This window comes from Tympanuchus pallidicinctus, unplaced genomic scaffold, assembly GCF_026119805.1.
Source record: "Tympanuchus pallidicinctus isolate F22 unplaced genomic scaffold, pur_lepc_1.0 scaffold5, whole genome shotgun sequence".
Classification (NCBI taxonomy): Eukaryota; Metazoa; Chordata; class Aves; order Galliformes; family Phasianidae; genus Tympanuchus; species Tympanuchus pallidicinctus.
The window spans coordinates 68,479,854-68,497,151 of record NW_026294769.1 but is presented as its reverse complement, the minus strand read 5'-3'; the positions used below and the strand labels follow the sequence as shown (position 1 = coordinate 68,497,151).

The 17,298-nt window shown below is 37.9% G+C and overlaps 1 protein-coding gene across 3 annotated transcripts in view; it reads right to left on the bottom strand.

Moving 5' to 3' along the window:
* TG (thyroglobulin) overlaps nt 1–17,298 on the bottom strand; it is a 161,928-nt gene that overhangs the window by 19,735 nt on the left and 124,895 nt on the right. Inside the window, exons 46-49 of one of the 3 annotated variants that reach the window (XM_052704009.1) lie at nt 9,124–9,264; nt 8,166–8,356; nt 4,794–4,896; nt 3,408–3,482 (exon numbers count right to left, since the gene is read on the bottom strand). In XM_052704009.1, coding sequence (XP_052559969.1) covers nt 4,814–4,896; nt 8,166–8,356; nt 9,124–9,264 — 415 coding nt within the window. In that variant the 3' untranslated portion in view covers nt 3,408–3,482; nt 4,794–4,813. Of the gene's footprint in view, nt 1–1,848; nt 3,483–4,793; nt 4,897–8,165; nt 8,357–9,123; nt 9,265–17,298 lie in introns of those variants that run through there. The other 2 variants (XM_052704008.1, XM_052704007.1) reach the window with 2 other exon arrangements.

The window sequence follows — 17,298 nt, the reverse complement described above, 5'->3', positions numbered from 1 at the left end:
TGAGTGCACCCTCAGAAAGTTTGGGGATGACACCAAGTTGGCTGGAAGTGTGGATCTGCCTGGGGATAGTGAGGCCCTACAGAGGGATCTGGATGGGCTGGATCGCTGGGCAGAAGCCAGTGGGATGAGTTTCAACAAGGCCAAATGCTGGGTCCTGCACTTTGGCCACAACAACCCCAGGCGACGTTGCAGGCTTGGGGCAGAGTGTCTGGAAGACTGTGTAGAGGAAATGGACCTGGGGGTATTGATTGATGCTCAGCTGAACATGAGCCGACAGTGTGCCCAGGTGGCCAAGAAGGCCAATAGCATCCTGGCCTGCTTTGGAAACAGTGTTGCCAGCAGGAGCAGGGCAGTGACTGTCCCCCTGTACTCAGCTCTGGTGAGGCAGCACCTCGAGTGCTGTGTCCAGTTTTGGGCCCCTCACTGCAAGGAAGACACTGAGGCCCTGGACCTGCCTGGTTCAGAGAAGGGCACAAAGCTGGTGAGGGGTCTGGAACACAGGGCTTTTGAGGAGGGGCTGAAGGAGCTGGGAATGTTCAGTCTGGAGAAGAGGAGGCTCAGGGGAGACCTCATTGCTCTCTATAACTACCTGAAGGGAGGTTGTAGTGAGCTGGGGATCAGCCTCTTCTCTCATGTAACTGGTGATAGAACTAGAGGGAATAGCTTCAAGCTGCACCAGGGGAGATTCAGGCTGGACATTAGGAAATACTGCTTCTCTAAAAGAGTGGTCAGGCACTGGAATGGGCTGCCCAGGGAGGTGGTGGAGTCACCAAATGTTCAAGGAACATTTGGATGTTGTGTTGAGGGACATGGTGTAGTGAGAATTATTGGTGATATTTGGATGATTGGACTGGGTGATCTTGTGGGTCTTTTCCAACCTTGTTATTTCTGTAATCCTGTAATTTTCTGCATCAAAACGTCCTGTGGCAGAGGGGAGTTAAAAGAGGTATGGAGAATGTACAGGACTGGCATAAGGGAAGGAGAGGTTGCAGAGAACCGGAAAATTAAATAGAGCATTTATAAGGAGGAAAAAACAGTGGACCGTAGAAAGGAATGTGAGTGCATCTAGGAAACTGGGAGAGAGACAGAATGGACTGAAAAACTGCATTCAGTGCAACAGGGTGGGTTTGAAGCAGTCAGCCACTAATGAAATAAAGATGCTTTAGAAAAATTCTGTACTCATAGAGGTTCTTTTACTAACTGATAATCAAGCTGAATGCCTCAGGAGGAATAATCTAAAAAATACTCATATGTACCTACCTACCAAGCCTACCTGGTGGGTAAGACCGTGATTAGGAGGCTAGAAGGGCAAACTGTAAGCTGCTAGCTCAAAATTAAAAGCTTTTTCTTCAGTTCCAAAGGTATAGTTGTACTGAAAATGAAACTGAATATTGAGTGTGAAAAGGGTATATATTTCTTTTTCACAAACATGAGTCAATACTGAAGCGTTTTAAATATGTCCTCAGCATACCAGTTCCTTGGCAGCAGATAATAACAAGGCTACTGAGTAAAACAGTTTTCAGTGGCATTCAGTTTTGTTTATATGATGCTTAAAGATACTGCTGTGCAGAAGACAGCGATATCACAGTATTATGAAAAAAAAAATAGCATTCAGTTGAGCATTTCCTGTAGGAGTTATTGAATTTTTGGAGATTGTTTTATTTGCCTTTTTTGTAGTTTAATTGTTTTTTGTCTTAGAATTTGATGGTTTAGAAGCCAACCAAGATCAATTACTTTTTTGGAAACTGTCTTGTTTGGAATTACTTGACCAGCATTTATATACAAAGAGGGAAAAAGAAAAAACTTCTTAATTTATATTTGTAAATATTCACATATATACACACACACACAAATATATATACAGTTACAATTTACTTGAATTTATATATAGTTACAATTTACTGGAATCTAAATTATTGCAGTATTATATTTAGTACTCCAGTGTTTATACAATAGCCTTTTAATGTCTCCAGCAGGAGTTATGGCAGATTGGGTTGATTCATCAAATTCAGTAAATATTCACAGGACTGTTAGGTTTAAGCTAGGGGGAACAGTTGCTGACATTGTGCAAATTAGCTAATAGTGCTGGAGAGACCCACAGTTCTTTAACCCATGTTACTATTAAATGAATATGAAAAGCTGTAACTCAGCCACGGTCTTCCCAGGGCTGGAGCTATGTGCTTGACTGCATAAGTGAACACATGTGAAATCATACCTGTTACTAATATAAGAGGTTTGGGCAGGTTACAGTAAGTTTTAAATAGAATCTGTCAGGCATTGATTTTCCAAGAACAGTCTCAGAAGAAGAAAGAATGGACCCTGCTTTGGCCAGGGAATCACAATTACTGCCTCTGCAGTTACTGCAAAGAAAGCATTCTCTGTTGAGCAATATGATTAACATCTGGGATTTTTAAAGTCTTTTTTTTTTTTTTTTTAATTACCAGTTATCTATCATATAGGAAGAGAAAACATACTTTAAGTTCTCTTTCATTTTTATGAAGTTAACAGGCTCCTTGATTCTTTTGTTTTTATTGTCTATCAAACAGGATGTAAGTATAAGTTACATAGTTTTTCTTCTAGCTAGGTATAATCCTTGGAAACCTGGCTAAGTGACAGACAGCAGTAACTGTTCATGTACTGGCAGATGTCCCAAGCAGCAAACAATGCCTTACGGGTTCTTTTATTAAATCCTTTCAACACTGAAAAAAAAAATGGTCCTACTGAAATTTATGAAAACTTTGCTACTAGGTTCAGGGCAATCCTGATTTCACTTCTCAGATACCAAGAACAAGTGTGTGATATACAGCCAATTATCTGTTTCCAAATGATCCCAGCAGTGGATTAACTACCCAATTCAAACTACTTGCAGAGCCTTTTAGAGCCAACCTACAATGCACTTTACCATATGCTTCCAAAACTGTTGTGTATTGCAAGTCCCCTTGCAAAAGATACATGTTTCAAGGGCAGGATATTCTAAGCTTTAATTATGTTTTGCATTGTCTCCTTTATGTTATATTATAAGACTCAAACAGTCTTATACACTTTTTTTTTTAATGAATGAGGGATTTCTCAGTTTTAAAGCTTATGTATTTCTGACTGGAGGTACTATAATGCGTAGGCATTTGGGTCACAAGAAATAAGTCCAAGTACCTTTGTTTCATTTTTGCTGTTTTTATTGATATTTCATTTTTCAAATTATAGTTTCTTCTGAATAATAGCTGTTGGGCTTACTTTGTGCTATATTCAAAAGTTTTCTGAACCATCTACTTTAGTTGTTTAGGTTAGCAAAGGAAGTAGCTGTTTTATCTGGCGCGACTCAGTTGCTCGGGTGCACAGTTATGTGGCTAACCCATCCAACAGCACATTCTATCTGCTGTAGGCCACCTTGTCTCCCACTGGCTGTGTCTCACTGGAGGCAAGTCCTTTGTTAGGAGCTTCAGTAGAGTTGAATTCTGCAGATTGCTCTCCATTACTTTCACTTCCTGCAAAAACATTATAATTAAAATTAAAATATATGTAATATCTTTGATGCAGCAAGCTAGAAGGTATATCCTTTGTTAATGACACTTTAATAAGAGCCTTTTATGCAGCTGTAAGGGTTCAGGAAGCTATTTTTCTCAGTTGCAATCTATTTGCAAAATGCTCTAGGGTAACAGCAGTTCACCTAATGGTGATTAATTATCATGCTTCCAGCATTCTTTAAATAATTGCCACTGAAAAGCATAATAGTTTGCACTACACCTGTGCAAGACTTGTTATCCTTTTTGTTTGATCTTCTAATACTCACCTATCACGCAGGAAGTGTGGAGAGCATTATGGTTTTGTCTGTCTGGAATACAGAAAACACCCAAAAGTCACCTCTATTAGCTCTCTTCTTCCATTTTTTTACCTTCGGTGATTTTAGTCTTCTGCCCTATTTCAGAAGTGCAGTTGGTCTCTACATGACCAAACTGTGTCAAGAATGTGTACTAATGATGTTTATTTAATGTATCCTACCCAGAGTGCTCTCAGTGCTGCACAGATGTCCCTCATGCTGAAGGAATCTGTTTTCTCAAGGAGAAAAGAAGGTGTGAATAAAATGAGTAAAAGATGAATGCTAGCCACAACATTCCTGATTCTGCCTTGTCTGAAGTCTGAACTATGAATAATGTTGCTGTGCTTGGACTTTTGCTTGTTTACACACTGTGTCTCAAAGCTAATGGGTAAGTCTTCAGCTTTGTTAACATTCAACTTTTCTGAGCCTACAGGTGGGGTCAAGTTTGGCTAATTTAGATGTGAAAAGCATGTCTAAATATCTATGTTTAAGCATATGAATTAGACAGACAACATTTTACTTGGGAGGCCCTAAAGGTATCTCATTCTGCCCGTTGCTTACACAGGCACTTATTTGAGAAGGACTCATTTTGCTAGATGCCAGTGAGATGAGTAAGGGATGTGGAGTGAATCCCAGTTAACCTGTTTGGGATGCAGTTAAAGGCCCCTTTTAAAGTGACTCACTGTTATGCAGTGCAGTCACCACGCTATGTAAGGGGAATTTTTGCATTTAGACATACTGTCTGAGTATCCATAAACACTCTGGAGTTCCTGTTTTTAGTTGAATTTCAAGTTGTTAACACATTCCCTGGAAAAAGCCATCCACAACTTTTTTTTTTTTTTTTTTTTTTTCCACAATGGCCACTCTTCTTGTTTCTGGTTTTGATTATCCCCATGGAAACCATCATGATTTAGTATATAAACCACTTTGGGTTCACACTGAAATGGAACCAAGGGAATTCTATTTACAACATCCAAACCTCTTCATGCACCATCACTTTCAAATTTCACCAGGTGCACTGCCCTCCAAAATACCAACTGTGCAAACTGGCTTCAGACAATTTCTACAGATTTTTAGAACACCTGCAATGAAACATATTAAACAACTCTCTGTTACTAGAAAAGTCACTGCCAATAAATACAATGAAGAATCATTGCATTTATAAAATTACTTTTGGTAAACTATCTTCAGTTTCACTGAAATTCATTTCAGTTACAAGCCAGGAACAAATGACACATCCCATCATTAAGTAATACAGTCTGATCACATAATGAAACACCTATTTGACTTGGGACAATGTATTTACATTATGGAAAGAAAATTACACATGACAGTCAAGTTGGATATATGTACACAACAGATTCTATATTGAGTTGTGAATAACCTAAAAGATATGTAACTTCATAGAGGTTCGAAATATTATAGGCTTTATTCCAGATACTGGAATTTAGGAGTTTAGGAGCCACTTCATTTTCTGTAGGACTGAGACCTATGGAGCTTTGAGCCTTTATCTCTAATTTGACACCTTTAAGTCTGGGCATTTCACATGGTAGTAAATAGAGGATCAAGAAGAGTTTCTGAAACATCAGTTGTAGTCTATATGAAGCAAGAAAGGTACTGATTCCAAGAAAGTGGTGAAATGGAAAAAACATGATTCATCAAAGTTGTTTGAGAATGCATCAGAACATCAGAAGAGACCCTCTACAGCTTTGCACTTGCATGTGAAAACTGGTCTGTTTTATTAGCCATGCCTTTTGCTGCCATGCTTGTGAAATCCATCAACTTGGCATGAGACGCAAATTGCAAGCCGTGACAACCAAAACTCAACAATTAGACTGGAATGTGTATCGTGCAATCCAAAGTCCTATCACAAAGGTTTATAATTACACAAGAGAAAAAAACTGCTCTTTTTTTCTGTTAAGTATGTTTTGGATTGTATCTCATGGTAGCTGACTGCCGAATAGTCCCCTCTCCAGACAGAGTGCCAGGTGCATCAGACAAAAATGATTTGCAGCATTGCTGTCTCAAATCTACCATTCCCAATAAAGCATATGATGGCCAGGAAGCACTCCAGGAACAGAAAATTTGGAGTAGTCATGTAACAATAGAGCTGCAAGGGTTCAGCTCAAGAAGGGAAGTACAGCAAGTAACCCTGGTGCCGGGAAATGATGAATATTGATTAAAAAATAATGGCAATGTATATCTGAAGACCATCATTCTCTTGACTGAACTGACGTGGACACATTTTACAGATTCACTTGTCCATTCATGCTGAAAGTGGTCTATGGGATCAGTGCAAATGACAGACTTGTACTGATGGGCTGACAGAGTTTTGGCATGAATTTCAGCACAACCTTCTCTAAAAAAGAAGTTGAGGGTGTTCAGCAGTCAGCATCTGAAGTTCTTACAATTCTGCTAGCTGAGCTGATGAGCATTAAGCATTTTTTTTTTTTCCATAGGACATTGGTCTCAAGCTATTATTGAGAGAGTCACTGCAGTCACCATTCTCTGCTGATTTCTGGAGCCAAAATGGGTTTGATGTGATGTCTATTTAAGCAGAAATTGTATGAGAAGTTTCAGTATTCCAGGGTGAGAAAAGATTGAAGATGACTATAGAATCAAAGTGACAAGCCAGCATTGCCATGAGATGAAATTTAATAGAAATGAACCATGTGATTGCATTACCATGGTGCTGAGGCCAAGCAAACACTGGCTTGAAGAGAAGGCAGGGTGATGACATGTATTTTTTAACCTTCTTTTAAACCTTTCTCTGTAAACCTCATACTGTATGACTTCTTTTTCAAAATTTGACTCATCTTGGTGAGCTTTTACAGTGCTTTTTGTCTTCATCTCTCAATTTTTATAGAGATTCAACATTTGGCTTTAGCCATTGACAAGGAGAAGATACTGAACTAGATAGACCTTTAGATTGACCCATACATGAATGTTGTGTTATGTTTTCAGTTTGGACAGCTTAAAACCCCCTATATCTTAAAAGCAATCTGCCCTGTTGTGTATTTTCCCATTTTTTAAGGAATTTCTTATGAAGGCTGGAAGTAACCTCTGTCCGTGGTGCTCAGTCAACAGCTTGAGCTGTAACTTCAGCTCAGGCTGGCATTACATGCAAAATTAAGTCTCAGGAGTTCTAAAAGCTACACCCAGGACAGTTTAAATATCATAATCAATGTTTTCAAACTAGGAGTGTTTTGACCAGCAGAAAACCATCTGACAGACTGAAAGACACAAAGAGATACCAAGGAACAGATGAAAAGGCCTGCAGGAAAAATGTTTAATCCCCTTTTGAAGAAAAGTAGTGATATAGCCTGTTTCTTCAAAAGGAACATTAGTTCTTTGTGTTTGTATTGGAACCATCAGTTTGATGGCTCAGTCCTTTTGAGGTAGTCTGTCAAACATTAGAGATGTCCTGGGTAGCTTGGTGTTTTGGACAGTGCATTTTGTTCACAGAAATGTAGCTGGCTCCCAAAGCAGAAAGTGCTGTGAAGATGAGTCCTTGGGACCTAAAATACCACTTGGGACGTAAAAATATTGTGCAGACCTCCAAGAATAATTTAAAAATCTCAGCCTGCCAAAAACGGATGTTTTTTGTTTACTTTTCTTGAGGCTATCCATATTTACTACCAGCACACACAAAAAGAGGTATTTATTTACTCAAATAAATTGAGCATTCAGTACAGAGCAGCAGACTGAAATTGGTCTAAATGTGCTCAGAAATATGAAAAAGATTCAGAAGAAACCCAGATCTGCACGGAAATTGATGGTTACAAGGGAAAACTACAAGGGGTGTAATGAACACAGTTATAAAAAAAAAGTGAAATGAACTTATCTAGTCTGAAACCAAAGCATGAAGAATCCATAAGATATATCCATATCAATAAGATATAATAAGATACAGCTAAGGCCGCAGTAACAGTGATTAGAAGTTAGGGTCCCTCTCTTTATAGAAATCTCAATGCTTTCATTTTACCTGCTACTGATATACAAAAGAGGCCAGCCTTCCAGTTAAGGTAAAATCTATATTGCAATCTATATTCAAATAAGGAGCAAGTCATTAGAAGATTTAGCTTCATCATCTTTATAATTATTGCAGGAGGACTTCTCTAGCTCAATGCACAGGACAATTAAACTTTACTATGGACTAATTGCTCTGAAAGAAGTATGTTCTGTGTGGCATCTTTCAGTTTTAGGATAGTCCAAAACATGTACCCTGGACAGTGCAAGATGTTTAATCTGTGGAAAGTATTTTTCCACACATGTGAACAGTACTACAGACGAGAGAAAATGCTAAACAAATAAGTTAGCCTTATTTAATGTCAGGAAACATTCGGCTTACCTGTGGATGCCTTCAGTCTTCTAATATAATCAGACCAAAAGGAACAGTCTGCTTTTTTCAATCCTTTAAGAGTAGGCATTGAAATGGTGAATTCTTTGTAGTTATCTCCATCATCATTTGGCAGAAACATTGGCCAGAGTGGCAGCAACCGTGACATTTTTCTTGAGAAACTATGAGGATAGTTTGGATTTCTAAAGGGAATGAGAGAAATGATTTTTAGAAAATAATGACATGAGCAGTAGAATCAGAACACTAGATCAGCTGGGTCAAGGAAATGCATATCCAGTCTTTTTCGGGATATCTTTATCCAGCAGGATTCAAATCCAGCCCAGATTGTTGAATAGTTCATGGTACGTCATCGGATAGTCACTTGTTAGTCTGGTTCATTTCCTAGGGAACAGGTACACAGAGCTCGTGTAGACACAGGCTCATCAGCATCCTCAGCAGTTCTCAGTCCCAGAGCAATATAATATAATGTAAAGAGCTTGTGAAGCTTTTGTTCCCACACTAGCTTTCTAGAGATACTCCTCATTCTCAGTTATGGCCAGAACACAGTAAAGCTGAGGGTCATTCTCATGGTAGTTGGAAAACGTGTTCAGTCTGTCTTTATGTGCTTTCCCCCTTCTGGTGGGAATAAGGGAAGCCTAAGCTTCATATCTGGAATCCTAGAAGGCTCTGAAACAACATCTAGCCCCTTATATTTAAGTAGATTTTGCAGATGCTCCATGGAAATAAATTTCTTACTACTTCTAACTATGAATCATACTACAAATCTTCAATATCTACTTGAAAATATGGCTATGTCTTTACAATACTTTTTGACCAAAGAACCATTGGTAGGAATACAAATTGTTAGAGGAAATGGAGCCTACCTAAGTCATGGCAGGAGTTGACTTACATTCACTCTACTCTTTGCACTCTCCCCACCCACAGAATCTCCTAAATGTCATGTATTTACCCGGAGTTCACAAAATTGGAGATATACTGCATAATTTGTAAGGAAAGGCTCTTTTCTTCCAGAGTAAATTGGTCTTCATACTTGGGGTAGAATGGCAGTCCAAATGCATATTGAACATCCAGCAAGAGCTCCAGACCTGAACTAAAAAAATATTGCATGAAGATAATTAAAACCATCATTTATTTATTTGGAGGAGAAAGGGAGCTAATTTAATTCAGGAAATAAAGCAATTTTTAAAATAATTAATGACCATTAATAATAATTTTCTGAGCTGTGAGATTTCTTCAATTCAGAATGTAAAGTGTAAGTGATAACAAGGAGAATTTGCAATTAAAGGTCTTCAGCTTGTTTGTAGGGGAAATTGTGGACAGCAGGGCACATTTGCAAAGTTAACTAGGCATGTAATAGAATGTCATTTGGATATTGCTTAAATGCCTATTAGTTTTTGTACAGATTTTCACTAACATTAAATTCAGAAAGCAGAAGCAAATGGTGACATGGAATCTGGCAGCCAGTTTGGAAGGTTAATTATATTTTATTTCACAAACTTGAAATAAAATCTTGGCCTTCTAACTGGCAATTGGAGATTTTCCATTGACTTCATTGAGGCCAGGATTCTGATCCAAGTCTTTGGATAAAGAAAGATGTAATAGGAGATGTTTATGAAGATTTCTCTTATATATAGTTTTAATCTAATTTCTGGGCTGGCTGGGTGGTTTTGGATCATACAATCTGTTCCCTCCAAGTTTTATATGGCAGTCAAGTCAAAACAGCTTGAAATAATCACCTAGATCAAATTTAAGAAAGAATCATTGTTTACTTCCATGTAATAATTAACACATATAATAGGTAATTTTTTAACAATTCGGAGGCAAGATTGCCCATGAAAGACCCTTGCAGGACTTAGTAGCAAATTTTATACAACTCAATATTATCAAGGCTTGAGGAAAAAACAGCAGGCAGCTTTCATTAATAACATTACAACTACATTAGTCTCAATCTATAGCTTTACATCACAGATCTGAACAGGATATTTCTGCTCTGGAGTCCATTTGCATTTTTTGTATCATGAATTTAAACAAAGATCCTATTGACTTGGTTAAATGCTGCATGAAGACAGACAGCATCAGGGGACCTGAGAGAAGGAACAGATGTCTGTGAGCAGAGACAAACAAATCCCAGATCCACTCAAAAGAATTTCATCTGCAGTGGCTGCAGAGGTTGTTGTTGAAAGGTGGCACAACTGAAACTATTTTATCTTTGGACGTGAAATGCAGCACTGATCTGACCCAGATAATGTCTCTCATAGAACAAGGCTTGTATTTCAAACCATCATGGGCAGGTGGACTGCAAGCAAGATGACTTGTTCACATTTTATGAGTGGTGGCACTACCCTCTCTCTATTTTGAAAAACAAGCACACAACCCTCTAAATGAAATACATCTTTGGTTGTATTTTCCTTAGTCTTATCATAATACCTCAGTAATACTTTGCATCTGGAAAGCAAATTATTCACAGATTATTCACCAAAACAATGCAGAACTGAAACAAGATTAAAGCATATTTTTCTTCCCCAAATGTTTACTGAAGGATTAAGCAAGATCATAGTTTAATAATTTTACTTTAAAAATAATTTGCTTGGCTCAATACATTACAGCAATATTTAGTGTCAGTACTGCTGCAACTACATACTTGAAGGAACTATTATCTTTTTGATTAAAAAGTCACTTTTTAATAGAACAGATGACATAAAATTAGTGCAGATGGAACGAAGAGACAAGCTTACACTTCTAAGGAAGTTGTAGCAAGAGCAAATTTAGCTCAAAATCTAAAATGACTGAGTTAGTAGTGAAAGTTTACACAAAAACAAATGTTATCAGCCCTTGTTTCTAAAGTAACATCTGTTAAAATCATAGCCCAGATTAAAAAACAGAAAGCTCCTAAATAATTACTTTATTAGGATTGAAAATATTTATTTACTATTTATTTATTATTAATATTTATTTATTTAATGTTTGTTTGTTTATATTATTTTTATATTCATTAGGGCCACAAAAATGATCCAAGGGATGAAACGCCTCCACTACAAGGACAGGCTGAGAGAACTGAGGCTGTTAAGCCTGGACAAAAGAAAGGTCCAGAGTGACCTGATAGGAGCCTCTCAGTATCTAAAGAGTGGTTATAAGAGAGAAGGGGACAGATTATTTAGCAGGGTCTGTTGTGATGGGACAAGGGGGAATGGTTTCAAACTAAAAGAGGAGAGGTTTAGATTGGTTATAGGAGATAAATTTTTTACAATAAGAGTGGGTTTTTTTACAGTAAGAGTGGTGAGGCACTGGAACAGGTTGTCCAGAGAGGAGGTGGATGCCCCGTCCCTGGAGACATTCAAGGTCAGGCTGGACAGAGCTCTGAGCAACCTGCTCTAGCTGTAGGTGCCCCTGATCATTGCAGAGGAGTTGGACCAGATGATCTTTAAGGGTCTCTTCCCACTGAGATGATTCTATGATTCTAAGATACAATAAAAGTCTAGGGGTTTAGTAGAGAGCAAAAAGTGGTACAAAACTCTACCATTTCGTGGGCTGCTTTCTGACTGGAGGTACTACATCCTGACCTGTGAGTATCAGTAGTAAGAGGATGAAGAAGAAAACATAATCTTAAAAGTGAAAGGAGGAACAAATATGTCTGTACAGGTCTGCAGTAGATTTAAGACAACTGTGAAAGATCTAAATGGTCACTAAATGGAAAATATCAAGGACAGTTTTTACTCTTCACAGAATCACAGAATCACCAAGGTTGGAAAAGACCTTCAAGATCATCCAGTCCAACCATCCACCTATCACCAATACTACTCACTAAACCATGTCCCTCGACACAAAATCCAAATGTTTCTTCAGACTCTGATCACCTTTCATTATTGTCAGAAGTGAGCAGCCAGAAATATCCAAATAGGGATTTTGGAGTAGGATGTAGTATTTTTGAGCTGATAAAGATCTCAATGTAGCAGCAAGTAGTTAAAATATTTTTACTAGAGTGGGACAGAGAGGGCAGTGACAGATAAGCATGTATAGCTTTGCTGCTAGCTCTGCATAGAGGTTGTCCCCAACTGCACTTCTGACACCCCAGGGTTCCACATAGGTGACTTATCAGCATCAACTCTAATTGGAAAAATGCAGAGTCCAACAGCTGGTAAAGGACATGTAGCTGAAAGGGAGGACTGCACAGACAATTTAAAAAAATGGGTTTTAAAACTGCTTTTAAGGAAGAAAAACTAATATATATATATGTAATATAAACATACCTCTAGCTAGAGTTTGGCTAGAATTGTCAGTAAATTAGTCAGGCTAAAAGAAAACAAGTTGAAGATTAATAAGTCTGGCATTATTTATTTTTCAGTATTTCTTGCTGTAGTGACCAATAAAAATAGATATTTTAGCCCTCATAAAGCATAGATAACTATTATCAGAATAATTTTCCAATATATATGGTTCTATATATATATGGTTAATATATGTGGTTAAGAAAAAGAAATGCATATGTCGCCATGTTTTTCAATGTGGCTTTTTGCTTTATTTATTTATTTTATTTATTTCTGACTGATATCTACACAACAGAACCACAGAAATGGATACAGAACTGCACTGGAGAACATTACACAGTGCTACTATGTAATAGGAATTTAGCTAATGTTTACACTCCAAATTTCTGGATAGTAGTCTCAGACACAGGGTTTGGTATTTGGGTGGTCCTACGCGGAGCCAGGAGTTGGACTCGATGATCCTTATGGGTCCCTTTCAACTCGGTATATTCTAGGATTCTATGACTGATTCTATCTTTATTCATGTCAACGTTTTTGGACAATTTTCTTCATACTCCTTTATATAAAATTTATGTACTCTACACACTGCCTGTCTTATGATACAAGCAACCTTTTTCTACTAAGGCTGCAATCAAAAGATTGATAGGCTTTAGGCAAATATGGAATGATAGCCGCATTTCTTAAGCCACACCTTCAACAATCCTGATCCTTAATAGCACATGTTTGCAGGGCAAATATATATATATATATGCATAACAAAGGATAGATGTATGTTAACAGAAAACTAATGAGCCAGTGTAAGTACTGGTGTGACCTCTGCAGTTCTGGAGATGCATTTCTTTCTTTGTGTCTCCTCACATTACAAAGTACTGCCAAACTAAGAGCATGTGAAAAACAGATTAATACTTTTATTTCTTTCTTCTTTTCAGGAAAATCAGGACATATGGAAAAAGCTTAATTCCTACCAGAATTTAACTGCCAAGTTTATCCTCCTTTGTACCAAAAAGGCCCTATGGATACATGTGATTTGTGAAAGTATCCTGGAGTTTGCTGTGTCTTTTCCACTTGGTTTACTCCCAGTACACACAGTGTTCTACTTTGCACTATAAGGTTGCGCCAATGGAAGAATGTAAAACTGAAATAGCAGACAATAAATTCAAGAAGCTGAAATCTCACAGAAACAAACAACAAAAAAGCTAAAAGTAATTAATCTTAGTAAAGGAAGGAAGCACTGTTACCATCTCAGATGTCTTAAATAACAGATTATAGAATTTTGCTTGGAAACTTCTGTATTAAAAAGTCAGCAATAAGCATGTTGACACTTTTGTGCATTTTGTGGGATCAGTATGCTAAATGAATGGATGGATTTCCTTAAAAAGTGTATGTGTTCATCCAAAGCCCAGAACATCAAGAAAGGTCTCTCCAACTATATGGACTTTGGGTTAATCTGCTAGATTACATTTTCTGGGAACATCACATGCTATTGCAACACAGGCGATGCCGAAATAGTTATGTACTTTTCTGAGTCTCTTAGCTGAATTTTGCTTAACCTGAAAGTAATTTTTGATGCATCTGAGCTTGGTGCTTTGCCTTTGTATATCTATGGCTAAACACCAAGATTAGATCCAAGTTCTGAAAAATCTGCTGAATGATAAAGGTCCCTAAGCCACTCTGTGGGAAGAAAAAACAAGTTGTCTAGACCTCAACCCTTCAGCAGCACAGACTCTGTATAAAGACTTGAGAATGATGTGGCTGAATCAGCAAAAGAGTAGTTTCATAGCTGTTACAAGCAAAACGCAAAAGAAAAGGCAAGAGGGAAAAGAAGCAGTTCCAACAAGAACAACAAAACAATAACTTTTAGGGGATAAGAGGGAGGACAACTTTATAGCAAACAGTGACAAGCTGTCGTGGCAGCACTGTACTACCTAAAGTCACAGTGGCACCTGCCCAGCTATGGAAGCAGCAGGCATTGTATTTACTCTTTTTACCATTTCTGTGTTTAGGTGAAGTACTTCGAAGTCCAGAGATGCACATTTCTGCTTGCCTCCATAGCACTGTTCAGCTGTGGCACTCTGTACTATAGGAAGTTGCTACTCGTGGACTAATAGCTATTGTCATGGGTAGAGCCTCTAGTGGATAATGCATAGAGGCCAGATTAAAGCATCGCAGAGCATGGGATACTCACATACTGCCAGGGATATAGCTATCACAGAAGTGAAAGAGTAGAAAATCTCCTTTATTTAAAGTGATATTAAGACCAGCAAGAGTTAGAACAGCATGCATATTAAGAAGAAAATGAAAGTACTTCACATAGCTAATTGGTTCAAATCCATTAACTGTGTGAAGTATTAAGTATGGGAAGCATAAACCGTGTTAAGTATTAACGGAGTGAAATATGTATATATATATATATGTCTGTCTGTATGTATATATTAATCAGTCAGGAGTTCCCATCTTCAGAATTATGGGAATCACATTAAGTGCCACAGAATTCCAGCCAGCTATGTTCACCTTGGCATGGAGCAGTCTTTTAACAGTCCACATCAACATATAAAAGAGCGTACAGTCAGGAGGTGGAGACAGCCCCAACTGAAATGACTCAAAATAGACAGCAGCTTATATGTCCAGTGCACAAGTTAACAAAAGAACGTGTGACAATTATTATGGTAAAGTTAATGACTACAAAAAAGATAGAGCCTCTTGAAGTCTCAGTTTAGATCCCTCCAATGATAACGATGATGTTTTGCTGATGATCTTTACTCCTTAGTGAGCAGAGTACTAAAATCTGTCCATCTTCTTTAAGACTGTACATTTGGCACTACAGTGTGACTAGGAAACTATGATGTTCTGGAAAGCAGTGCTGCTTCATATCCCAGTAAAATGCAACAATCACCCAGAAATCTCTTCAAGGGTTAACAAGGCAAGTCTTTGTACAGTTAATAATATTATCTCTGTCAAAACATACTTCTCCTATCACACATTTCCTTACTTTAACTAAAAATTCAGCTTTCCCCACTAATCTTAGGCAGTGCTGAGCAGCCACATTCCTCCTGCAGTTTAGAATAACTGTTTACTCCAAGGCCTAAATGTTTTCAAGAAGAGTGCAAGAAAATGGCATCTGGGTTACATATATTTTCACCACAGATCATTAGTGCAGGAGCTGGCTACACATCCTGCTTTATTCAAATAGGAACTGAAGACTAAAACAGAAATGGTGTCATGCCAAGCTTGGGAGAATATTACTGCATGGAAAGAGATATTTTGCCCCCTGAAAGATCAGTTTATCTATATGACAACTGTCAGTTTATGGCCGTACTTGATTTTCTACATATGTCAGAGACATCAGTGGGAGTGTGATGTTTAGTCCTGACCTTGTGTGTCTGAGTGTGCATCTGTAAGTTGTAGAAACATCCATTTGTCACATGAACTTTCACTAATGGATTTCTACTGCTAAAATGTTCCTCCCTGTTTAATAACTTTTGGCCGATTTCTCATCATTCCAGTTGGGTTTGTCTTCACTGGATGAATTCTTGTCCCTTTTGTTTATCTTGCTGTGAATTATTAAGAGACTGTTCTATGTGAAATGAGAAGAAATATCAGTATTTTTCATCTCTCCATTTTAACTCTTTCCTCTGTTACACATCTGGAGGACACACATAAAATAGTAGAGAGGTGACAGAGCTGAAATTGAAGAATGTGCAATATACATGTTCTATACTGTGCAGGAGCCTAATAAGTGAATGGTAATTTCCACAGTCAAAATATTTTATCTGAGAGTAAATAGTTTTCCATTACTACAATTATCTGAACCCATTCCAATACCTCTGCGAGGTAGTCACTAGTCATAGATAATTTGTATTATTATCATCTTAATAATATAGGCAATGAGAGAAACATCTATATCTTGTGTAAACTGAGATCACAGGTAGAATTTAGACATCCAAGACTCAAAAAACATTTCATCTGTTATGCTGTCCTGTGGACATAATGCTGTAGAAATTTACATTTTTACAAACAGAAGTCAGAGCAAACCTAGATGTGATCCAATATCAAACAGGCTGAGAAAATATTTTTCTATCAAATGCCTATGAGTGACCAGAATATCTAATAAGGTATTCCTCCATCTACATTCACTGAGGAGAATTGATCCAGTATGTGCACTCACAGAAAAACCCAGATATACCTACTACATGCAAAACATTCAGCTTTTGCATTCATTAACAGAAAGAAATGGCTGTATTAGTGTTCTCCTCTTGACAAATGTAATAGTCTGAATGTTGCCAGGGTGTCAGATTCAATTCTCACCTCTCCTGAGGAGGTTCAAACCACACAACCTATCTGCTAGCTTAAGCTGATGTTACTCTGCCTCTGTTCCTCCTCTTAAGGAGAGTCCTGATTTTCAAGGAAGAACCTGAGAACTGGCAGGATTTGCTATTCTGGTAGTTATGGATGTCTCTTGGGAGTCAGTAACATGGTTGACGTATCTTTGTCTAGTAAATTCCACTTGAAGATTGTTTCATGTACATGATCATTGTAATCCCATAGGTATATCACCCATTATGTTCCCATACACTGCATTTTGTCAGTTTCAGATTACTGAGGGTTTCTCACAGTTTTTAGCTTCTCTCTCATGAGAAGCAACTAGCCTCCACAGCACTGCTACACTGGCATGAAGTGAGGCTGCTGGAAAGCATGCAATGCGTGTTTGCAATATAGAGGGAAGGATGCCACAGGGAGAAGGAAAGAGGTCAGTCACATGATGAAAATGGGATAGAGAATAAAGGAGTCATTTAGGAATGAATGTCAATAATGTTTAAACAAAAAACTTGGAGCATATTCAGCAGCAGACCTAGTGAGTT